This window comes from Sparus aurata, chromosome 16 (assembly GCF_900880675.1).
Source record: "Sparus aurata chromosome 16, fSpaAur1.1, whole genome shotgun sequence".
NCBI lineage: Eukaryota > Metazoa > Chordata > Actinopteri > Spariformes > Sparidae > Sparus > Sparus aurata.
The window spans coordinates 12,270,553-12,295,313 of record NC_044202.1 but is presented as its reverse complement, the minus strand read 5'-3'; the positions used below and the strand labels follow the sequence as shown (position 1 = coordinate 12,295,313).

Below are 24,761 nucleotides of genomic sequence, written 5' to 3'. Positions count from 1 at the left end.
GGATTTTTCACATGATTACAAGATTTTAAAAATATATTCTTTTAACAAGGAAAGTCAAATCGCTAGATTAAAAGACCATGCAAGATATAAACTCATAGAGCAGATGTCACTATGCCCTCATCCATACCTTATCGTTTATACAGGGTACACATGACATCTTATCTTATGAGGTCCGAATCTTCTGGAGCTTAGATATTTCTCCCACAAAGATGATAAAGGCTATCACATTACATGAAACATATCATGTTCTGACAATAAGTTATCTTGCTATAATGTTAAACATTGCACATTAAAACATGTTAACTTATTGTTAGACCATGAAACATTTGATGAAGAGTATTGCTGCCACATCAGTAGAAAAAGGGATCACTAGTGCATTGCAACATGAGCATTTTACTGTCATCACAAAATGTTTTTCATGTTACATCGACATAGAAATGAGTCACCTCATAACAAGAAACTTCTCGTGTTAACAACATATTCACGTTGTTATAACGGGAAAATATCATGTTATAATGTGAGAAAACCTTTTGTTATAACATACATGTGCCATACATTGCAATACATTGAACTGCAATTCATTGTATTGCACCACACTGCACAGGTGTGTGATGTTGTGTCATGAACTTGAGAAAACAATACATGGCTTCCTGATCACCCTCTCTAAATAGTCTACCCTAGTTGAGTACACATGCTGATGTTCAGTGTTGGGGGCCACCTGTATTAATGATATGTCAGTAATATATTACTACAAATATGTCATGTAACATGTTACAATCCACGTTACTGACCAACGTGAAGTGTTTATTTTTGTTTTCTTAAGAATCCATCCACACCACATGACCATAGTGATGATGGTGAAGCCTAATCCTCCGAGTGCGCTTTAAATTATATCCCTGAATCACAAAAAGGCACAGGAAAAGAGACGTTTGTTCTATCATGTCATTGTGGGCTGCATTATAGGAGCTATAGGTCTGCTGTGTTTCACATGACTGTGCCCACAATTAAAGATATTTGTTCATATCTCATGATATACAGCAGTGGGCAAGTTACTTTCAAAATGCAATGAATTACTATTACAATATTACTGCTAGTGTAATACATTACTTATTACAGTACTTTTTAGTTACTTCTAACAAAATGCCCAAATAACCTCTATAGGGCAATAAACTAGCCTAGATCTTTTTAAGTAAAGGACTGGCCTTAGACACAGGGATGAGCAGGCAGACAAAGGATTAAAATCTGATATATTCTGGGATGGGAATACACGTGTTAAATTGTAGGCTTGCAGTAAAAAGAAGTGAATAGATTACTTTTAAAAAAAAAATGAGGGAAACTAGTATGTAATCTGTTGCATTTTTGAAAAGTAGCACCGCTGATGTGATCCACCATGATAACAGTGTTGACTCAGACGGTGAGGAGGAGCAGCAGTGACAGGCTGTGTTACAAACACCTCCGAGCTTCGGTTTCATTGAGATCCCGGCAGCCAATGAGCGTGAGGGGCGGACAGTGAGCGGTAGGGGAGTTGTCCGCCTCTGTCCGATGCCATTGGGTCCGTCTTAAAAAAAGGGCCAACACGCTTCTCCTCCTCCACGTTGAACAGCCCCCCCCCATTCCTCCACTTTCCTATTCACACGGCACAGAAATAGAAAAGGGTTTGGCAGAAAGAGCGCGCCTGGTAGTGTGAGTGAGGACACATCAGCAAGAAGAAAAAAAGAAAAAAGAGAGAGAGAGAAAAAGTCTGAGAAGAGTTTCAGTCAGGTTTCCGAGTCGGTGGAAATCGTGAACTTCCGCTTGCTCAGCATCAGCAGCGTCTCGAAGCTAAAGAGGATACCGCAGAGATAAAGCTAACCTGCTCGGCTGCACACCAAGCCGGCGCTGGTATATATTATTAAGTTTAGACAGAGTCCGGGATATTTTACAACGAAGCACCTAACTCCAGGGTTGTGAATTTACCAGTCGGCCAGCAAGGTAGCTTTGACATTTTGTTTCTTAAACGTCACATTCTTGAGGGAATGGCATTGGACTTCGCCGCGGGCTGTATTGGAGGTAAGTTCCACTAGTCAGCTACCGTTGACTTTAAGAACCACGTTAGCTGGGTTAACAGGTTTGAGCTAACGGCTAGCATTAGCATTAGCCGTTTACTTTTTTTTTCTTCTTTTTTTTGTCCTCCGGCGTCATGCAACGCGTGGACAGCTCCAGGGGTAACAGTTTGTGCTTTATCCAACCAGTTGCCACGTATTAGAAGCAGTGTAAACAAACAAAAAATGGCACACGTATTCCTAAAATTAATAGTGTTTTTTTTTTTTCTTTTTCTTTGCACGAACAGAAGTGGAAGTACCGGATGTAGTTTGCCAAGTTTCATTCCATACATGTTGCTCACACACAGGGAGTGGTGTTTATATTCTGTGTTGTCATTAATGATACAGCTCTTGCTGTGAAGTACACCTTCTCTCGTCCAGCTAATATCCACATTTTGCATACGAGTTTTGTTTTTGCAGCGCGATGGCATCCCCACAAGTTTCAAGATGTGGCTTTATCTGGTTTCTGTCCTGATTATTATCAATCTCCTCCATCCTGCATTGTGAAATAACCCTCATCATTCCTTCTAAGGGAGTAACCCTGGAGAGGAAACGTGCACAAACCGAGTACACGCCAGTCTCTTTTGAATGTATGTCCCTCACAGTTTGTGCTTTCTCCCTCACTGTAAACCTTTGGGAATTGTGTCAGCTGTTTTGTCTTTGCACAAGGCCAGGTCTTCCCAAACAAGGGCCCCCAGATAGTTTCAATAAAGAGCGACACAGGCCCTGGTGTGATGAGAGTTTTCTTGTATTTACTTTAAACTGAGAGAGAGTGGATATATTTTCAATTTGATTAAGCGGATCCGTGTCTCTAAACCCCAGTTTTTATCATTCGACTGGTATGTCTCTAGATTCCAGGTGCACAAATGTAGTCTGGGTTGTGCTCATCATAGTCACAGATACCTGTACACGTTCTTTGGATTCAGTCCAACACTGCTGTGGACTGTTTTTATTCATTCAGTGATTCATACATGTCAAATCCAGGTTATGCTAATGCTATACATTGTTGTGTAACTGGTAAACCATAAGCTCGAGATAAGCATTAGCAATATGCTTGTATAAACATCCATCCAGTAGTGTCAATACGCCGTTGACAAGTGAATGATTTATTGAAAAGCTTTCTGTTTTCCACCATTTATAATTCAGCATTAGTGCATTAGTGTATCAGTAATAAAAAAAAATAACAGAGTTGGCAGGTAAATCATTTGGTTGTCAGGTCATGGGCAAGGTTGTAGAAGTGTAGGGTTGGTGGACAGGACTGAACATAAAGTCTATCTGTCACATCTGTCATTTTACAATGGAGTTTCAGTGTGTGACGATCATTTAGTACCTCTTGGCTAATAGGTCCTAGTATGACGTGGTCAGAAGTTACTGTTGTATAATGATTTTTAGGCTCGTTGGCCTAAGTCAAGGACAGGCCGCTGTTACGCTTTCGTCACTGGGTTCAGTGCAGTGACCAGCTGATTACTTTGCCCAGATCTTGGGGGGATGGGCTGTTTGCTGTTTCGAGATGAGCCACCTGATTAGGAGCCACTTTGTTTCTCAAAATCAGACCATGTTTGAAGTGCGTCATCGTCATTGACCAATAATATGGCTATGTTGTAATCACACCATTTAGAGAAGGTGTGCATCGCTGTAGTGCTTCCAACAGGCAGACAATACAATGTCATAAGTCAAGAATGTTTTCTAATGTGAATTTTAAATCCCATCTGTTGTCTTTCAGGTGCTGCTGGTGTTTTGGTGGGACATCCATTTGACACTGTGAAGGTGGGTGTCTGCTGCATCCTTGTCACTATTTACTCATATTAGGCAATGACATGATCCAGTACTCTGCTGTGAAGATGTTGTAAGTCAAACCACACTGTAGGAAGTCTGACTTTGAATCCAAATAGCTTAAAGTTAAAGAGTCATCCCTAAATGGGAATAACATAATTGAGCAACATGAATGATTACATTTTGTCAGGCTATTAACTTGGTAGATCAGGATTTCTGTTACATCTGTATTTTGTTATTTCCAAGCAAAACATCTATACATACATACAATTCTCCCCCTAATTCTCAATGTTTGTCAGCAATCCCAGTTAAACTAACTGCAAAGTCACAGGAAGTGTCATAGGCTCTGAATTTAGTGAACTAGTATAGGGCTGCAACTACTGATTATTTTCATTATCAATTAATCAGTTTTCTCCATTGATCCATTAGTTGTTTGGTCTATAAAATGTCGATCAGTATTACCTAAAGCCAAAAATGACATCCTCAAATGTCTTGTTTTGTCCACAACCTAAATAAATCAAGTCTATTCTATCATAGAGGACTTAAGAAACAGAATAGAAAGAATACTCTCATTTGAGAAGTTAAAATCAGATAATTTGGATATTTCTTTTACATACTGAGATGGTGAATGGTTTGGTTGTAGCTCTTTTGTACCTTGCTTTTAATGTCATGTCTCCCTGAGCTGGTGTCTGCGGGGGGGCTGTCTTTAACAGCAGAAGTGTCACTGTGTTTTAGATGAGAGAGAGAAATAAACAACCTCTCCATGGAAATGTGACCTAGTAAGTATGGTCAAGGTCTTTTTATCCCTCTCACCCAATGTCTTGTCTTGAGCTGTAGAAATATAAACCCCAGAAGACATTTTATTTTTTGTACAACTTCTTTTTTCTTCCGTATGTTACACCCTATAAACATTCTTTCTACCCTAAAAAGAGATTTTAAAGCACTGTTGCCTGCTTGTTTCCCTTTAAACCTGCATTACAATATGTGGTCTGTTGTTGACTCTAACATGAGGGCTGTCATCCACAGGTGAGGCTTCAAGTTCAAAATGTCGACAAACCTCTGTACCGCGGGACAATTCACTGCTTCCAGTCAATCATTCGTCAGGAGTCGGTAAGCTTCTGTTTGTTCTGCGAATGCCTTTAATGTTTTACAACTTTTTAGAGCTAATTTTTCTTAGACTGCATTAATGGCTGTCGAGTAATGTGTGTGGCTGTCACCATGTGCTGCTCAGTGTGCCAGCGTGAAGACTGGTCACTGCGCTCATCAGAGTGTACAGTTACAGTCCCATCTCTATAAACACAGGCATGAGCCAGCATGTTCCTAACATGGGGTGTTAGAGGTGAAAGCGGGGAGGGGGTGTGTCTGTTATTTAGGGTCAGCGAGGACCTTAGTCCTGTATGGGCTAAATAAAGCTTTGGACGTCGTGCCATTTGAGCTAGGTTGAGTGTGCTCTGTCTCAGTGAGTCTCTCATAGCTGTAGAGGAGTATTTGACTGTACGTGTTTTTGTTTTTTCAGCATTCCAGCAATGTGTCTGTGATAGCGTCAAGACTTTAAAGCTTGACATGTCAATTTGAAACAGTTGAAAAATAATTAAATCTTTTTCAAGATTACCATATCAAATCAACTATATCAGAATTTAAAAAAAATGTGAGTTGACTTTATTGTTGCACCAATTTGTGTGCATTAATTACCATTTTGTGAGCACATATGCTGACTGTTGGGTGTAAATCCTCAGATGAAGGATCAAAATGATGACAAGGGGCCAGGAGAATTGGAATCAATATATTACTTGTAGATAATAAATTAAACCAATGTGATGTAAGAATTTAATGGAGTAATGTAATGATTAAAAGGCACTACTGATCATTTCTAGGAAATAACACTAACTTATGTTCATAAATGATCAAATGATCTGAACAGAGCTGGGATTGTGATACGACACAATGCTGTTCCTTCAGTAATTTCAGTAATCTTTGTGTTTGCAGATGCTTGGTCTCTACAAAGGCATTGGCTCTCCGATGTTGGGCCTGACCTTCATCAATGCCATAGTTTTTGGTGTCCAGGGTAATGCAATGCGCAAACTTGGTAGGGACACGCCTCTGAACCAGTTCCTGGCTGGAGCCTCTGCTGGAGCCATCCAGTGTGTCATTTGCTGCCCGATGGAGCTGGCCAAGACACGGATGCAGCTGCAAGGTACCGGAGAGAAGAAGTCTAAGCGGAAGGTGTATAAGAACTCTGTGGACTGTCTGGTGAGAATCTACAACAAGGAGGGAATCCGAGGTATCAACCGCGGCATGGTGACCACCCTGGTGCGCGAGACACCTGGTTTTGGTGTGTACTTTCTCACTTATGACACGTTGACCCGCTCCCTTGGCTGTGAGCCAGAAGACCCGTACATGATTCCCAAGCTGCTGTTTGCTGGTGGAATGTCTGGCATTGCTTCCTGGATCTCCACCTATCCTGTGGATGTGATCAAATCGCGTCTCCAGGCAGATGGGGTTGGTGGCGTCAACCGGTACAGTGGCATTATGGACTGTGTCAGACAGAGCGTAAAGAAGGAGGGGTGGAGGGTGTTCACACGTGGGCTCACGTCCACTCTGCTCCGTGCATTTCCAGTAAATGCTACCACATTTGCCACTGTGACTCTATTTTTAATGTATATGCGTGATGGAGAAGAGTGTAGCATCCAGGACTCGGAGCCACAGTCTGTGCAGCTGCAGCCGCTGCAGCCACAGGCGCAGTCGACCAGCATGCAAGCTATTGTGCAGCAGTGAGCACTTAAACATCTATAATGCTTCATGCTGGTCTTTAATCTGGTGTTCATAATTAGAAAGGTGAAGTGATCCTTCAGTGACCACATGTAGTATTTAAATAATATATATTTTAAGATAAAAACTGCACTTGTATATAGGGTCTGTTTTTAAAAAGGTTTTGTACACATTTCTTTTTAGTTTGAACTACTTGAGGAAGCTTGACGGTTACAAGAGTTACTGTAACATACTGTACAGTGACAGTTACAGATATTATCAGCATTTATGGTCAAAAACACAGGTCACAGTGAAACATGTTTGGAATTTGTGTTTGCGACCAGTCCCCACTGCTCGACATGTCTAGAGAACTAAGTGACAGTTACCAAACAAAGTCCAAAAAGTTTGGAATACTTTAGAACATTAACGCATTTGTGCTGCTCCTTTTTGCGAAGATTCATCAGTGAACTGAATGCGATTTTAAAGATTTAATTTATTAATTTTATGGGGTTAACCAATCCATACTTTCTCCATGGTGTCCAGGCCAATACAAAGAAGGCCATGTACGTGTAAATGTATGTGTACGTGCTTCTTCTATGTGTAGGTTTATGTACATGTTATTATATTCTTATTCAGAGGTTACAATTGTGTATGCAGTTTAACTACAATTTTACAATGCTGTCTGAAGTTTTCATTATGTGCGAGTTTGTAATTCAGTTCTTTGTCTACTTAAATAATTTGCTTTGGATTCTGAAGTTTACAATCTAATATTAGAGGCTTTAGTCCATTGTCGTATGACACAAAAACGGTTTAGATACAAAAAATAATCACATCTTATTTCTTTAAAATGGTTAATTATAGGTCCTTAAACCAAATCTGATCCAATTTTGAATTGATTGGTTTTGGTCACTGTATAGTTTCAAATGAAGGCACCTTAAACTATGATATTAAGTATATGTAAGGTCAAAAATATTTTTAAAATCAGATTTTATGTTTTGTATTTCCGACTAGTACAAGATTGTTACAGTTTTGAGCAAAGCTGGTGGTTTTATAAAAGGCAAAACACCCTAAAACAACAGATTTCGGTTAAGTTAGAGCAAGGTTGATAGAGCAAGTGTGTTTTGTCAGTGGTTCTGTTGTCTTCAGTCCTCTAAAGCTGACCCCTTTTTAAACCTTTGGACAAACAGAATCTGGTTAGCACCCGCTCTGCTTCCCTCTCAACATTAACCGGGACAGTCGGTATGAGACGACACAGTTTCATTCTGACTTCTGCACTTTACCCAGTTAACGGCTGATCAAGTTAACATGGCTCACATTTTGCAGGTTTAAAAGGGAAACTATAACTCAAACTGCACCAAAAAACACCTAACTGCAGGTGAAACCTGCATCAAACATGCTTGACCTATTGCTTTCTGTCAAATATAAACAGCACACATCTTCACACCCCACACCTGCAGCCCTGAACGGATGCTGCTGTTACTTTTCTTATCACCGCGTGGCCGATTGGGACTGCACAGTCCAAAGTGCAGTCTGATAGAATTTTGGTGTTGCCCAAAGACAAAATGATGTAAATACTGTGAATTTGGTGGCTTTTGATTTCATGTCATCTTTCATGTCATCCTTTTAAAGTTGTATGAAATCTCTCCAAGCTTTAGATGTACCTTAATAACAGCGCTGCATTTTCTGTTTCAAGACTTCTGTTCTCTTTTTTGTATTTGTCTAACCGTACCAGTGGGTGATGTATATCTTAGTGAAAGGGCTGCTTCAACTGTTGGTTTATGTCCCGTTCTTGTTTGTGTATATATTGCACCAAAGTAGCATGCACACTGTGTACTTCTTTGAGAGAATGGTGAAATAAATGACACATTTTTTCTCATGTTTTCTGAAAGACAGTTCTTGCTACAGCTGTTCACACAGTATGGTATATTAGATATTTAAAGATGTTTGATATTTGTGATTTTCAACACTTTAATTTGTCAGACCCCATCACAACCCAAACAGGGTAAATGGAGGATGAAAAGATCAATTTTAAAAAGGTGCAATATGTCACTTTTTAGCCACATTTTTGGTTGTTTAGTCCTTTATCCTGTGCTCTTTTTACTCTCACACCACCCTAACTCAAAATACAAAACGGTTTTTGTTTGAATGTTTACGAACACATGACTTTAAAGCCCATTGAAAACTGATTTTAGCATTCCTTCTATCAAGACTCCTATCTCTGTTAATAGGTCTGTAAAGAAAATTGTATAGTGTGCCTTTAAAGTAAGTCAAGAAAGATCAAAGACTGCCCTCTAGTGGTTATATTTGGGTACCACAGACTATTTCAAATCTTCCAAGGGAAACACAGTGATGTACAAAAATAGCACTGTTTATTAAAGAAATCTGACACCATATTTATCACTTTCAGAGTAGTTCTTTAAACAAATGTATTCATTATTTTTTGACAAAAACAATAAATTATTCAAGTGTCCATCAAATATTGAGATCAAAATCTGACAGGATTAGTGTCAGCACACGGGTCTTACAGAAAACACTTCTCACCCAAATAATACAAAAAGGTAACATCATAAAACAAATGGTATGCTTTAAATCAAGAAACCTCTTGTATTATATAACATTGACTTTGCTGAGCAGAGTTCCCCTTCAACTAGAAGGTTGCACTGATGTCCTCGGATTCTTCTCTCATGGAGAGATCAAATAGAGCAGTTACGTTGCATAGTATTTTAACAGTCCCTGGTGAGACTGAAAAACAAAGACATTCGGCAAAAAGGGCAGGAGCAGTACAGACAAATCATTCAGAAAGAGTAGGTAGTGCAAAAATACGGGAAGGCAGGAATACAAAGCATGAAAGAAATAGATACCAGATTGTGGTTTCTCCACCCTGCTAGCTGTTTTTTGCTACTTTTGGAGTGTTCATGAGGAAGGAGTCACAGGAGTAACGCAGGAAGCGGTAGATCTCTTCAGCTCTGGATCGACTCATACTGCCTCCCTTCTGTACGTCTTCAACGGAGCTGCAGGAGGAGCAAAACAGCGTGAAAGGAGATTACACTGCTATGCTGTTCTTGTTTTTCCACAATATACACACCCACACACACTTCCTTTACCTGTTTATGAGTTGAGCAATTGACCTGAAGTTGTGGCTCATGCTGAGGGCGTGGACGTAGTTGACTGAGGGCAGACTCAGGTACAACTGCAGCGCCTGCTGCCTGTGCTGCCCTTTGACCTCCAGCAGTACAGTGATGCCCTGACCTTTACGCTGCTCCAGCCGCGCCAGATCTGCCAGCAAGCCGGCGCTCTCTTCAGGGCCATTGCTCCACAGCAAGCGCACTCCGGTCCGCACAAGTGCTGTCAGAGTGCTGTCGTAGTAACGCGTGCGCTGGAAAGGACGTGATGCCTCACCTGTGACGGGGAGATGGGAAACATATGTCATCTCTCATAGTTGTTCAAATTGTTGTGTGATCTAGAAAATTTCTGATTATTTTCCTGATCAATCGACTCAGACAATATTTACATTTGAGAGGCTGGGATATTAAAACCACTATGACCAAATCAACGTTGGAAGCCATACTGATTAATTTTCTGTCCATCAAGCAATCTTTTTAAGGTCTCATGTTGTAGAAAGTCAGATTTCCATGTATTTTCAGATCATAAAGCTGGTACAGGTGTTAATAAATACTGTGAAAGTATCAAAATGCTCAGTGAACAGGGAAATTCACATGGTCTGTTTTCAGAAACTGTGCCTTTAAATAAGTTGTCAGGACTTCCGTAGGGTTGTGATGTCACAACTACACAGTCAAAGCCCTCAGCATGGCCGCGGTTGCAAAAACCTTCAATTCGCGAATTGTTCAGTCATCAGACTGACCTGGCTTGGTCCGGTCCTTCTCCACAATCAGACAGACGCGCTCAAACAACCCCTGCAAGCTGTTTACTCTCTCAGCCAATCGCTTCCGGTTCTGCATAGAGGCCAAATCCGACTGGCTGTGCCTCTCCACTGCCGTGCGGTTGCTGACAATGAAGTAGCTGCCATCCAGCGAGCAGATGTGGACAGTGGCTGCGTGGCGCTGACGCAGGCTGGTCATCAGCTCCACTCCGCTGCTGATGCAGCGACTGTCGACCAGGATGCGAACAGCTGCGGATAAATCCTGCACAGTGGACTTCTGAGGCACTGAGGAGGTGGCAGAGAAAGCCTGGACGAAGCAAAACAACACCTCAATATAGTTTTAGTGATCATGTATCTTACTTTAACACAAACCGTAGGGCCCTATCGGCAGGTGTTATCATGTCTGCCCGTACCTGGGGTAGTTTCTTGGAGGATAACAGCGACTCTGATTTTTCGAAGTCTAGTTCATCCGAGAGCAGATGCTGATTTTCAAACCTCTGGCGACGCCTGCAGGAGAAAGAAAGCAATGCTCTAGTGGTTGGTGAATGTTTGTGTTTGTGAGCTACCGCATGAGAACTTCTTTACCTCTCATTTTGCTTGTCCTCAGTCACTGAGCATCTCTGCGCCTTGCTCAGCAGTGAGACCTTGGATGCTACGGTTGAAGATGCGGAGGAGGGTTCCTGCTTCTCCTTTGACCACAAGGGGGCAGCAACAGTACTTTCTGCTATGAGACTTCTCTTCTTACTCACTTCCTCTGTCTCCTCCTCACTGGAATCGTTAATGCGAATGACACGGGAGCGCTTGGGTTTCACTCCTGCATTCTGCTCTGGCGGAGCTTCAGCTGCACTCTTAGCTCCGGCTCGCGCTTTGTGCAGGAAAACACGCCGTCTGGTGGCGTACTGCCTCTTCCCATCCACATACGAGTCCTCGGGCATGAGCTCAATGTCTTCGGCCTCTTCCTCGCTGCTCCCGGGCTCCTCCACCTCACTGCCTACAACAAAACTATCCTCTGCATATGTTTCATCCATCTCAGGCACCTGGGACAAAAGTCAAGAATGAGACTTACTAGTTTTTAAACTCAGGCTTATAATTTGCATTGAGTGAATAAAAGATGAGAATAAAATAAACAGTGTACCTGAGAAAATATGTCCATGTTGTGATGATTTCTGTAGGACATTTTAAACTTGCCCTGGACTGCAGGGCTTCTCACTGACTTCAGGTAAATACCGTGCATCTCTGACTCTGACAGAGAACAGACAGGAAGTGTAAATGTTACAGCACAATTTGTTCAGCTCAAAACACTTAGAGTCAAGTCAATTACATTCGAAATAATTCACTGGAGTCGCATAAAATCTTGGAAAATTATGTTGTACCGTTCAGTCCCTGCGAACAGTGTGTGTTGTCGACAACAAATCCATCAAGAGAATGATTCTGCTCGTCTCCATCCTCTTCATCGGATGACACATCGCCCCCATCGTCTTCTTCTGACATCTCCGCTTCTTCATCCAGGAACTGACGCCCTGGTCGACATTTGGCATGCTAAGAAACGAACGGTGGAAAATGTCAAGGTTGACAGATAATGACGGTGTCCGTACAAATGACAGATATTTACAGGCTTGACATTTTTGGGCAAAAGTTAAACTGATCGGAAATGTTTCATAGATTGTGTTCTGAAAGAGACAAACTGCAGCAGCTAGGGATTTGACACATCATTTCTGCCTACACAGGTGTCACTCATTGCAAGCAGTTATCCGAACATGACACATAAACGACAGGATTCAGATTCAGATCACAGTTTCACTGTAGAGCCACCTGTCTCCTTTACAAACCTTAGCTTTGCCATGTTGGACCTGCTGCTTCTCGGCTGCTGTGGTTCTGCGTGTGAACACTGACTCATTCTGGAAATCATCATCAGAGACAGCTTCGCCCTCCATTTCATCCGTCTGGAGACCAATGAGGGGGACAAATCAGTCAAGAACTACACTGTTAATGGGCTGTGATGCTGCATCTTATCAAGCCATTACAAAAAGATTGAGTGCAGTAAAAGTATTCAAATGAAACTGGCTGTGTTGAACAGATTGAACCATGTGGAAAATCTCACAGTATTAAGTGCAGCAACACGTTTCCTGTTCACGACCAGTGGGGAGTCCAGATCGCTGCAGATCTTTGACTGGCAGAGAAAACACACGTTACATTTCACACACACACACATGCAATCTGCGCCTGTACTCATTACGTGTGTGTGTTATGTGATTTTGACATATGTTGTCGTAACGTGTTTTGCTAACACTTTCTCGGGAGCTATAACCGCTTCCTAACTGCTCGCAAGCCGGTTGCCATGACAACTGTGGGTGCCTTGGATGGAAATGATGGACGGCCCCGAGAGCCGTCTGAGTCAGATACTTGATTCGTAAGTCCTGGCTGTTGTTTTTGCATCAAGATGTGGTGCGTTTGTCATGTAAGCACAAATATTGTTATTTAAGAGGCCGTCTTTTTACATACACTTAATTTAACTGTTACTCCAGCAAGTTTACACATTAAAGTGTGTCTACGGGTTTTCAGGAGTATTGTGTCATGAGTGAAAAAGTAGGATAAAGCCTTTTGTGACTCCAGAGGATGCTGCATGTAACCTGATAAATTTGCTTCAAGTGATGTCACTCAGTTGCATTGTGGGCAATGTAGGCACTACCACTCCTCAGGCAGGCCTTTGAGGAGTTATGCGCTCTACTGAGTGCCATTCTAGTTTTTATCCTGCATTTACTCTTCTGCTTCTGTACACGACTTGTACTGTTTCACGGACAGAACATAGGACTTGTATACATTGGTGGTTTTTTGCCCATACTACGGTACTGACTGTCCGGTACCATTCACCAGTCTATATTGTTTACCTCTGACTTATTTGTTAGGTTGTTGTTGTCCTCCTCCCTGGCTGTATGTCTATCTATGTGTAAGTACAATTAGAGCAATGTTAACTGGAGTCCAATTCCAGGGATTGCGATTCCGACAAATGCTATTGTTGTCTGCAGTGAATTTTGTGACATTTTACAGATAAAAAAAATAAATAAATAACATATCAATAAAACAATTAAATCAATCGTTAGTTGCAGCCCTGATGTCAGCAGGCTTAGCTCACCATTTCTGGGGACGACAGCGGGTTGACCTTGTTCTGAAGTCTTCTTTTATGAACCACAACTTCATCCTCGCTGTCACTGATGCACTCCTCTACGAGAGATGACACAAACAGTTGAACGCTGGAGCATGGCACAATGACATAAGAAATTCTATGTTTATGAATCACTTATCTTGAAGTCTAAGCAAACCTGGATGAGGCGGTGACTCGGCCAAACAAACAGATGCCTGAGGGATGGGACCTTCTGGTCGTCTCCGCTCTAGCCTGGACAGTAAAGACGGTGTCCGAGGCTCGCCGTAGCGAGGCATGAGCGTCCGTCTAACTCCTGGGGATGTGATCGGAGATGGGAGCGCACCACCTTTAGACATTAAAGGCGAAGGCTGAAGAGTTTCTCTCCGCCTGTGCGCCGATAGCATTTGTGGCGTAGATAGCGCTGACTCACTGGACTCTAGAGGAAATCTTGGTCTGTGGAAGCTGTTATAGGGAGTGGAAGAGTCGGATGCGGCCTGCTTTTTAGGCTGTGGGGAGGTCGACGTACATGGCGCAGGAACATCCTCGTCAGATTCCTCCAGTGAATAGCCGAGGTCAAAGTTGACGGAGAAGAAGTCATGGGACGTGTCAAATGAGTCAGGGTTTTGTTGCCTTGTGGGAGTTCTCCTTGAACTATCCGTTTTCTCTTTGGTTGTTGTTTCTGTGCATGCATTATGTTTAGTCCCTGTATTGCTTTGGGCGTTTGTGTCCTGAGGTGTCAGAGTTCTTTGCTTTGCGTGTGCAAAATCACGTGTGTTTAATGTACGTGTGCTTTCAGCTGTTGGGGTGTGCATATGCAAAGTGTTAGATGGTTTTTTTGTGCTATTAGAAAAACCTCCAGCACTAGGAGAAGTCATTGGTGTGACCCCAGGAGTTGAGATCTCTGGGATGGTCACCTGCAGGAATGCTTCGTCATCCTCGAACAGATCCATGCTGTCGTCCATGTGATGGTCCATGTTGTCTTTTACACCGTCATCTTTCGAGTCTGGCTTTTCCTGATTCCTCAGATCATCCCAATGACGCCCTTTTTCCTCTGCGATGCTCTCATTCTCACTTTTTATTTCCTCTTCATCTGTCTCTTTGTTCTCATCTCTTACATTATGATTATCCTTCGCTTCATCTTCCGAGAAAACCTCATCCCAAGTCGGACTGTCTGCTGCTACGTCGACGCTCTGCTGCTCCTCTGAACGAGGCCCATCTTGATAGAATTCCCTGTCTTGTTTACCCATTAGAGGCTCGTTGGAGTCCACCCTCGTTGGGATGGGACTGATCATCATTACTTCATCGTCATCATCGTCGTCATCGTCGTCATCCACACCCAGGGTAAAGCTAACCAGGAATGGCTGATGAGGAGGAGTAGGAGGGTGTGACTGAACAGCCATGTCGGCCTCTAGATCTTCAATCTGTGGTGGCGGAGATCGAGACAGGAGCTCCACCACATTGGCCAGGATGGCCTTCAGACTTTCATCTCTTCCTTGGCGGGGTTGAGCACAGGAGGAAGGTGATGAATCCCATTTAGGAACGTAGAACATGGCCTGAAGTTCAAAATCTTCATCTTCATCTAGATCAGTTTTTGCAATCAGCTGTGAAAGCCCGTCTAAATTTACAGGCTCATCATCTGCGTGGTCTGATTTATTGACATCCTCATTAATAAAGACACAGTTGTCATCCATGTCAGCTTCTGGGCAGTCGTTGATTGAGGGACAAGGACAGATCGCCTCAGGTCCCGGGTGATCTGTGACTTCATCATTAGACGCCTCGGTATGATGTGGAACAGGAAGTCTCAGGTAGAACGGAGTCTCAGATTCTTCGTCGATGTATCCCAGATCAGACAAAGTCGGGCGAGGCAGTTTGGGTTTGCTGCTGGTGTTTTTAGCGCAATTCTTGGTAGTCTTCTGTTTTTTCTGTTCCTTCTTCACGTGGCCATCTGCTTCGTGGAGGTAAGGAAGAAGCTCCTGCTCATAACGGCATTCACCCTAAAACACAAACACACACATACACATACACAGAAGAGTTGCATAAGAAAACTTCCCCTCTGCCGGAAGGAGCTGTAATCAGCCTCTTGCCAACACATGTAACACCATGGACAGCTTCAGTCAGTTCATGTAACATACAGTAATCTAATCAAGTGTCCTGTGAGGAGATCTCACATTGCAGCCAAGAATGGAACACATTACAAAATCGTTTTTTTGTTTGATAACGCTTTTAGTGTCCAAAAAGCTCTAAATGTAGTCTTTAGTCTGTATGTGTCACGGAGAATGACTATTCTTGCAGTACTATAGTAAAGAATATCAAGATCATAATTCATGTGTAACAACTTCCTTATTTACATTCAAAACGCAGGGATGGGGAGGTCATTGAGGGACAACTGTTAGTTAGTGTCCCAGTAGTTGTAGAATAGGGCCGTGTAAAATAAGGCATTAATAAGAGCTTTATAATGACTAATAAAGTGCCAGTATGGTACTAATAAGCATGCTCCACGTGGTCACAGAGCGCCTGAGGAGCATGATTATGTAGACATTTGTAGACGAGTTCAATACAAAATTATCAAAACTCAACGGATGTCATTTCTGAACAACATGGCAATGATGTGATCTTGTTGGCTTCCTGTTCAAAATGTCAAATGCTCGATCGTATATCATCAAAAGAGGCGCAGCTATTGTAGAAGCTGCTTGTGACCAAGATCTTAAAGGGCTAAAATGGTAGGCACTCTCTTTGTAAGTCTTAATATATGTACATTTGCTCACCATCTTAAAATGCTTCTCAATTGTTGTGCTTTATTAAAACGTCGAGGAAGACAGACAGACAAAATTAATCATTTCCAAAGGCCAAACACTCCAATAAATCTGCCCAAAATTAAAACATCAACCTGTCCCTCCATCTGTTTCTCTGTTCTTATGAAAGCACACAGACATCGCAATCACCCGGCACCTGTCATCCGTGTGAACCATATGATGTGGAAGTGATTCATTGAGAGTGGTATCCTGCCTGGGCCGGCGGGGTGCCATCAAACCTGTGACCAGCAGGGTGAGGATGCTCAGTGAACAGAAAAGAAAGAAGCCCTGATATAGAAAAAGAGGCCGTGAGTGTGTACGGAGAGAAAAAGACTGGGGTTTTCCTAGAGAGAGGGCAATAAAACCAGATGCGAAGAGAACTTATGTCATTGTATTAAATAAAGCCTCATATTTAATAGAGTGGGAGATTTGAGTGGGGTGACAAATGGCCCTTGGCGTTGTTAAAAATGGGCAACAGTGCATAAAAGACCTTCTTACGATGAGGAAACTGGTCATAGCTCACATGAAGAAGTGACTGTTTCCGCTGTTATAAAACAGTCTTCATACGTGCGACTTTCGACATGCCCCACAGGCCTTTTGGTCCAGATTGATCTGGTAAGAGCCTGCTGTACACTGTACAGTGTCATCAGCCCACCGTACCGCCAATTCAAAACTGTTCTCGTAGTTAGACATGCTTTCGGCACCAAATCACCAAATACGTAAGCGACTTTAAAACTAAACCATTTCTGTGTGCAGCTGACCTGCTGGAAATTAGTCATGCCCATTTTTTTTTTTTATTTCTGTCTTGATTATCTAACTCTATATCCAGTAACAAAAAAAAAAAACACTAAAAAAAGCACTACATTGTCACCTCAAGCCTTTTCACTATTACACTTTACACTATTATTATTTAGCAAAAAGGTCACATTGAGATACAAGATCTCGTCTTCCAGCGTTAAGGTCAGAGTAAGGTTTCTACCCGAGAGTCATTGTAAACAAACATTTTGATTGGCCCTTTATCAAAGTTCTTCTAACCACTATCAGGTCTTAAAATGGACTGACTCCAGCCCCTTTCTAAACTCCTGAGCCCATACGTACCAAGACAAACTCTTGGTTTCTTTTTTAGGGCTCACACACAAAAACCCAGGTTTATTACTATGTCTCATGTTCTGCTGCGTCTCAAATTGAGCTGGAATGAGCTAGAAACATGAAACTTGAAAGCCCAATAACTGGAAATGAAATGCAAACGCTTCCTTAGAAAAATGAGCCCCGATTGGCAAGGCGGTGGCGCTGTAGTTAAGGTCACCTCCCCAACCCCCAACAAATCCAGTTCCAATGATGTGAAATTTGACCAAATTTGTCCAGCTCAATGTTCTCTACAAAATGCCTCTTTTTTTAACTTTATTTATTTATTTATTTTTCAAAACTTGAAAGCTTTTTGAAAGGTAGACCCCTCCGCACCAGACCAAATGCGTTGAACACACAACTACAACTTAGAGTGCTCTCGGATAATAAAGGCCACCATGATTTTGAGAGTGCAATTACTAAAATGATTGCATGACGGCATACAGCCCAGCGATGAAGATGGTTTTACTCCGCCTTTAAACAGAATTAAAGTAGCCAAGGTGACTTTTAGTAATAGGTGAGTATTGCGAGTGTAATATCGTTTAATTGCAGGAACAGTTCCTGCTCTCGTTACGTGGCATGACCTGAATGAACGAAACCAATTGGACTCCTGATCAGCAGGTTTCTTACTCTGAGACTGGATGCCAGTGTGAAGGACAGCGCGCCATCAGACATTTTTATTGTTCACTTGTTCTGACATGCCGATCGCATCTCATGGGGATATTATTTACGGTCCAGACAAGTTTGTTTGCCAACCTGCTTATGCAACAGCTTTTTTCAAAACTTCAGCATGGATACACAACAAGTTTACTGATTGCTGCGTTTTGTGATTCCTTCTGCCTTGGAGACACAAGTTTCTTTTTACAACTAAACCTCTTAAAAAACATGTCTTATTTTCCACTTTGACATCTCAAGTAGCGGCAGGTTTATCATCTGCAATAACTCCTGCTCGTTGCAGTGTTTACTGTGAAAACTGCAAAACACCTGAACAATTATTTCTTCACATTTGGATTATTAACACCTGGAGGTAAATGCAGCTGGGAGGCTTCGACGTCAACAGCGTTCCCATGAGAGCTGTAATTATCTCATCAACCACATTTTGAATGAGGGTGGAATACCAAAGCCAGGCGAGGCTTCCCCGCTGAAAAAATGTCATCTATTTATATTTTAAACATATCAAAATACAAAACCAATATTGTATTTCCCTGTCTAAAAAATGCATCAACGGGAGATGACAGGAGTTGTATTAATGTCATTGATATTGTTGATTTATGTTAAAACCAGATCTGAAGAAAATAAAACCATGTAACATTTCAGTATCATATTACTGTGAATAGTTGTTAAGATACTTAAAACATGCCTTTATTAATCATTTAAACTCCTTTAAAATCCGCTTTCCTAAAGAATCGTGTAAGCTATGGGCTTATTCACGTGGAAGAATCAAGAAATAGTTTTTCTCAGTGGATCATGATTAAAGTTGTCGACTTGTTACTGAAGTAAACAGGTTCTTAACACCAAAACGATACAAGAATAGGTTAGCTTTTGTTTCTAATCTAGTGAAAGCTTGTGTGCTATAACAGTTGGTAGTGGCAGTTTCCACAAGCGATGTGTGTTAAAATGAATCATTTCAGTTTAATAATTCAAGGATCCTGGTATTGTGCATACATACTTTTTGTCGAAGCTTATTTGGCATCCATAATTATCAGAAAGAGTTTTTCTACATTCTCCATTTTACCATTTTTCAGTCCAATTTGCACAGAGACCGGGGCCACAGCACGTCCTTTAAACATCACGATCCTGATGAAACATGGAACAGAAGCTTTTGTGTGGATTTAGTCGCATTGGACTGAGGGAATGCATCATCGTGTTCCCCCCTTGAAGATACATTTTAGTATCTTATTAGTCGTTTTATCACCCTTTCCTTACAAGCTCAAACTCAATGTCCACAGGATTAACCTTAACCCCTGGTGGCACAATTAATTAATGATCAGATTAAGGCTGTAGATCTAGAGATGTAGCAGACTGAAATAAACTTGATGACGAAGATGGAGAGAGAGAGTGAGAGAGCGAAAGAGAGAGAGAGAGTGCCGAGGAGGCTTGAAAAGGTCAGAGGGTTTTTTGTTGTTTCAGACTGCATGATGAAGGAAGCAGCAAAGTGGAAACTCTGTTGATTATCTCACGCACTACAATAACGATACGATTTGATGCTTATGAACACACACAAAGAATGCAGCGCCCGTATTAAATCAGCCTGCTTGACTTTGTTTCCAAACATTCTACGGCTCAAATTACTAGAAACTGGTCGACTGAAGCAACACCAGCTGCCTTAATTCGATGCTCCACTGCAAAATATGCCAAAGCAATTATTCAAAATTTATAAAAATCACAGTATGCCCTTGATACAAATAAAATGTGTCAGGACGTAGATCCTCGACACGTAAGAGAACATGCTTCCTTGGTTCAGACCCTAGCAAAAATCACATGATCATATTGCATATCTTTTTTTTTCATATCACTAGATCCTAACGAGTTGCCATGTACTTAAAGCTAGAGCCCGACAATTACATCAGTAAGCTGATATTATCAGCCTATATTGGCCTATTACATGTGTTATTGTCGCCTGATAAGTACAGATATGAAAACTCTTGTTTTAAGAAATGATCACGCTGAAAAAGATACTTGGGATTATTTAATAATAATAAATTCCCAGCAGGTTTACTGTGTCAGTGCGCCAGTGCAGTTTAGACAATACATTTGATCGTGAAACAGAAAAAATACCCTGTGCATACCTTTGTTTGACAAACACACTTGAGCAATGGTTACAAGAAGCCTATAATTTGTTGTCACTTCAGTTCTCTTTAAACCTAGACTATTTGTCTTCTTTTATCTTTTTGTTTTTGCATCTGTTTTTTGTGATCTCCCGATCCCATCCACAGCCCAATACGCTCTACATGTAGGTCACCATGGCCCGACCCACTTCAAGCTTCCTGGCTTTATGTAACAGTTCAGAGAAACGTTACATAATCACAAACGAGCAGGCCCTCTGCCTGCCTGCCTGCCTGCCTGCCTGCCCTGTGTCCCCTCATCACAAAGAGGAAAACGCGGCACAATGAAAAGCACAGCATGGTTTTGAACTCACCCAGACAGAAAATTGCTTCAAATAAGACTAATGGCTTCTGTAGTGCGAGGTTGTTAAAGTGGCATATGTGCTGGTAAGATTGATGCTGAGGTGGGGGGGGCCTTTCATTTAAGTACTTCATTTTTTGTTGTCCCTCTGATGGCCTCTCTGAAAATACAGGCTGAGCAAGTAAGCCAGCTGACGCACTCGCTCCCAGAGTAAAGATGAGTGGAACAACGGCAACAGGCTGCTCGTGTGTTAATGGAAACACATCTGTTCGCACAAACTGTGGATGTCTACTGCATGATAAATGGGAGTATCGTTCAGGATGGTGGATTTGTCAATCATCTCAAACATTGGAAACAGGATTTGGAGTTTAGTTTACCCTAACCCTAAGTGAAATAACCATTCTTTTTGGCATACAATGATCCAGGTTTGGCCCCAGGAATTTTCAAAACTATTTTTAAGTCCATCTCAATCATAATAGAGCACTCACTTGAATGAATAAAAAAATGGACTGACCCCAATGATTATTTATGCATAAATTGATGCACATCCAGATTAAAAATCTTTTTACATTTACAACGATTAAAAACAAAACAGATTAAGAGGGCGTGCAGCTTCAGCGCTCATCACACTAACTCAAGCACTGTAGTTTTTACATTTCCTACTACTGCAAAACTTCAACTTTACAACATTTCAGATGCCCATATTGGACACTATACTTATTTGACAGCTGCAGTTACTCAATACTTTTCAGGTTAGTAGCTTTCATAAAATAAAGGATATCTGTTTTTAAAGTATGCACTATTACATAATAAACTACCCAACAGAATATGCAGTAATATTACATTATGCATACTAATAATACAACATTGAAAGAGGTCATTCTGCTGCACAGTACTGATACTTTACAAGGTGCAATATGTAATAATTTCAGTTGAAAACATTTAAAATGTTTAATTACTAACATACTGTGAATAACATTAACATAAATTTCTAACATTTATGTATTGTATTGCAAAGATATGCAGGATAATTAACTGTATATCAAATGAACACACAGCTATTAGTGACTACTCCTATTTATTAAATAAGTAAGTGCAGAGCGTACAAAATACCCGCAGCATTAGAGCGGCAACAGTTAACCAATTAGTTGTCATCTATTAAATTAATTTCTAAATGAATTAAGACACATTCTGTGAATCAAGCTTCTTAAATGTGAATATTTTCTGAATTCTCTACTCCACCACCACAGTAAAATATATTTTGGTTGTGGACAAAACAATAACAATGGGTGCTGGAAGGACAACCTAGAGGTCACTTTTCATGTCTTGGCTGTCGCAGTGGCATCCAAGACAAGCACGTCTGCAGGGTTTTTTATAAAGTCGGGGGCATTTTTCACCATTTTATGACATTTTCAATACAATAAATCGGTCAATTAATCGTGCAAATAAAAGACAATCACAAAAAAACAGATAAAAATCATCGTCTCTGCCATAAAACAGGAAGTTTCCCTGCACTGCGTGAGGCTCAGGTTTGAGCCCTTTGAGTTTTACAGGGCACTAAATTTAGCTTTTGGAGAAAAAATGTTATCAGCTGTTTTTTCTCATTTGTCTGAACAAATTTTGGAAAATAAGTTATCCTTTGTTCACTGGGGCCTTCATGACCTGAATTCACCGCTGGAGGCGTGTGAGACATTAGCTGCCATCTAGCCCAGTGATCCGGTTTTGTTTTTACAGGTGGGATAATTCTCTCCTTCCCAAGTATGGTCAAGACTAACTCTGCAGGGGAGAAAAAAAAAAGTAATAAGAACCCCTTGCACTTGTTAGTTCAGCCAGTAGTCAGTTTTACCATAATCTCTGACCTAATTTCAAGGATTTGGACAAAGTCGGGGGTGTTATCGATGGCACAATCTTGTGAAAGAGCAGATGGTGAGAGCAGGAGGCCTGGAACACTCCTCGAACAGATATCTGGAGGTGAAAAGGTGTGTAATGTGGTGGGAGGGATTGGCAGAGCGTAAACAAGGTTAAAAAGAGTCATATGGCTAAATTACGTGTCTGATGTGGCTTATCAAACAAGCGCCATGGTAACACATCAACATAGCGTGGTTTGTAAAACATATTTCCCTGCTGGAGTAGTTTTGTAGATTCAGCATGGTAACGACTGCTGGGTGACCAGTACTAGTAGATCTGATGACCCTTGCTGATATAATTGATCCATTCAAGCAACCAGAAAAAAAATCAGTGAGTAGCTAAGACTGCAGACCAGGCTGGTGTGAGGTCAGAAAAAAAGTGATGAGATTTGAGCTGTGAACATCCAGCCTGATGTTGATCTGAAATTATGACTTAGAGGGTAAAGTTCTAGTTGGTCTGTCCATAGATATATTTTGCCACACATCACTAAAATTACACCCTGATCTATAATAGCATTACATTACTCAGTGTTACATGTTTCATCACGTCAATGATTTCAAAAGGGCTATTTTTGTCATTTCCTTTTTAAATTCTTTTTAGGTGAAATCTAATTTGAGAGGAGGGGCAGCCTGGAAACATCCTGTTGAAGATAAATGAATCAAGAAAAACAAACTAAAACCACAACTACACCACAGAGCCTGTTTATCATGCCAGGAATTTGCCTCCCAGGTCAAAACGATGAATGTAGTAACTCACAATCGCGGCTTCACATGCAACTCAGCTGACTCCCTTCAGCCTGGGTGAGTTTATGAAATTTGCTCTTCTCTTGCATAAACACTTTTATGAAACGTAGCAGAGACAAGACTTTTGGGGTTAGTTACCTCAGTGACACAGCGTAGGGCTACACTTGCCTCATTCTTGATTCTCACAGAGTTAAGACACAGCAATTCGATTCACACATTAAACCGATGTTCTCACCTCATTTTCCTCTCTCATGCCGTCAATGAGCTCCATCACTTTAATGAAGTGGTGGCAGCGGAGGGAATGATCCACAACATGGGTGGGAAGCGCTTTGTGCTGCCAGTGTCTCCATTCCCACAAAGACAGCTCTCTGGAAACTGGTGTCTGGTTGGAAACTTCCTCCTTCAGGACGTGAAATGACACCACAGAAAACATATCATATACAGTGTAATGTTTTAGTTTGCTGTGCTGTATCCATATTATAAATACCGTTCAAAAAGTAAAATTATATTCAAGCCAGGCACATAGAGGAATAAAGAGACAGCCACTATAACGAAGCGTTTAGTCAGAGTCGCTGCAGCCCTGGAAAGTATGAGTCAATTAGTTCTTTCTTTTTCCCTTTCCCAGGATATCAATTAGGTGACAGGACTTCAAATGTGTCTGTTTGATTTAAATATGTTAAAATCCGAATGCTTGATGACATGCTGAATGATGAGCAACTTTTCTGTAAACTATTGTATAAAAGGTTGTTCTATGTTATCATTTTCAATGTATTATTTCATTATTGAAAGATCTCAACTTATATTGTCTGTGGGTGTCATGGAATGGTTGTGTATGCTAGCCTCAAAATGGGACAGATTTATCTTCATGTCGTCCATTGTTTGGTAATCTTCAGATCTGAAACTAACAAACAAATAAAGAAAGACACCTGAGGTGGTAGAGCAGTCGGTAAGGTCATGAAGTGGGACTTTTCCAGGGTTGGATGAGCTTCATCCTCCTCCAGCCTCATGGTGGACGCCCAGAGGGAATATTCAGTACTGCTCAGAAACCCGTCCGATGTTGCGCTGCCCTGGCGAACTAGCACATCAGACACACACACAAACTCAGAAACCTATGTCCCCTTGTTCCAGTCCAAAAACCTTTTTTTCTCCATTTCCATTTTGAATAATCAGAATCTAGTCCTTCTTCATCACTCACTTAGGTTTTGGGGGTGAATGAGTGATGCTCGCCCTTCAGAGTGGGACCTTCGACCTCTGACAGACCGCCTGCTGTTCTCCTGATGGTCAAACTGGCCACAGGTAATGTGCATCTTATGCAGGGTGGGGTTCACCCCCTCAGGCATCATACGGGGACTGTTGGGGTACATGTGGAACCCGTTTTTGCTGCTAATAATGGACTTGTACACACTGCGCTTGTTGCTTTGGCTCTGGTTGTAGGTCTAGGGA

At 41.5% G+C, this 24,761-nt stretch overlaps 2 protein-coding genes across 3 annotated transcripts in view; one reads left to right on the top strand and one right to left on the bottom strand.

Moving 5' to 3' along the window:
* The first annotated feature begins 1,510 nt into the window (after positions 1-1,510).
* On the top strand, positions 1,511-8,478 carry slc25a29l (solute carrier family 25 member 29-like). Of its 2 annotated transcripts, none has more exons than XM_030391619.1 (4): positions 1,511-2,049; positions 3,805-3,848; positions 4,881-4,964; positions 5,841-8,478. In XM_030391619.1, the coding sequence occupies exons 1-4, from the start codon at positions 2,016-2,018 to the stop codon at positions 6,627-6,629; spliced, it is 951 nt and encodes a 316-aa protein (XP_030247479.1). In that variant the 5' UTR covers positions 1,511-2,015; the 3' UTR covers positions 6,630-8,478. The 2 variants fall into 2 exon arrangements, with proteins under 2 accessions (XP_030247479.1, XP_030247480.1); XM_030391620.1 differs by having other exon boundaries at positions 1,517-2,049; positions 3,805-4,633.
* A 471-nt stretch (positions 8,479-8,949) lies between these two features.
* The window catches only part of fancm (FA complementation group M), a 38,608-nt gene continuing 22,796 nt past the window's right edge, over positions 8,950-24,761 (bottom strand). Inside the window, exons 11-24 of the mRNA XM_030391613.1 lie at positions 24,514-24,754; positions 24,245-24,393; positions 23,554-23,718; positions 13,803-15,618; positions 13,616-13,704; positions 12,584-12,652; positions 12,312-12,425; positions 11,856-12,021; positions 11,618-11,724; positions 11,068-11,519; positions 10,896-10,989; positions 10,465-10,789; positions 9,707-10,001; positions 8,950-9,613 (exon numbers count right to left, since the gene is read on the bottom strand). Of these exons, the coding sequence (XP_030247473.1) occupies positions 9,487-9,613; positions 9,707-10,001; positions 10,465-10,789; positions 10,896-10,989; positions 11,068-11,519; positions 11,618-11,724; positions 11,856-12,021; positions 12,312-12,425; positions 12,584-12,652; positions 13,616-13,704; positions 13,803-15,618; positions 23,554-23,718; positions 24,245-24,393; positions 24,514-24,754 (4,209 nt within the window). The 3' untranslated portion in view covers positions 8,950-9,486. The remainder of the gene's footprint in view (positions 9,614-9,706; positions 10,002-10,464; positions 10,790-10,895; positions 10,990-11,067; positions 11,520-11,617; positions 11,725-11,855; positions 12,022-12,311; positions 12,426-12,583; positions 12,653-13,615; positions 13,705-13,802; positions 15,619-23,553; positions 23,719-24,244; positions 24,394-24,513; positions 24,755-24,761) is intronic.

Coding starts and splice junctions, on each gene's coding strand:
- slc25a29l (XM_030391619.1), top strand. CDS start 2,016: ATGGCATTGGACTTCGCCGCGGGCTGTATTGGAG. Junction 2,050..3,804: donor CGCCGCGGGCTGTATTGGAG/GTAAGTTCCACT, acceptor GTTGTCTTTCAG/GTGCTGCTGGTGTTTTGGTG. Junction 4,965..5,840: donor CAATCATTCGTCAGGAGTCG/GTAAGCTTCTGT, acceptor TTGTGTTTGCAG/ATGCTTGGTCTCTACAAAGG.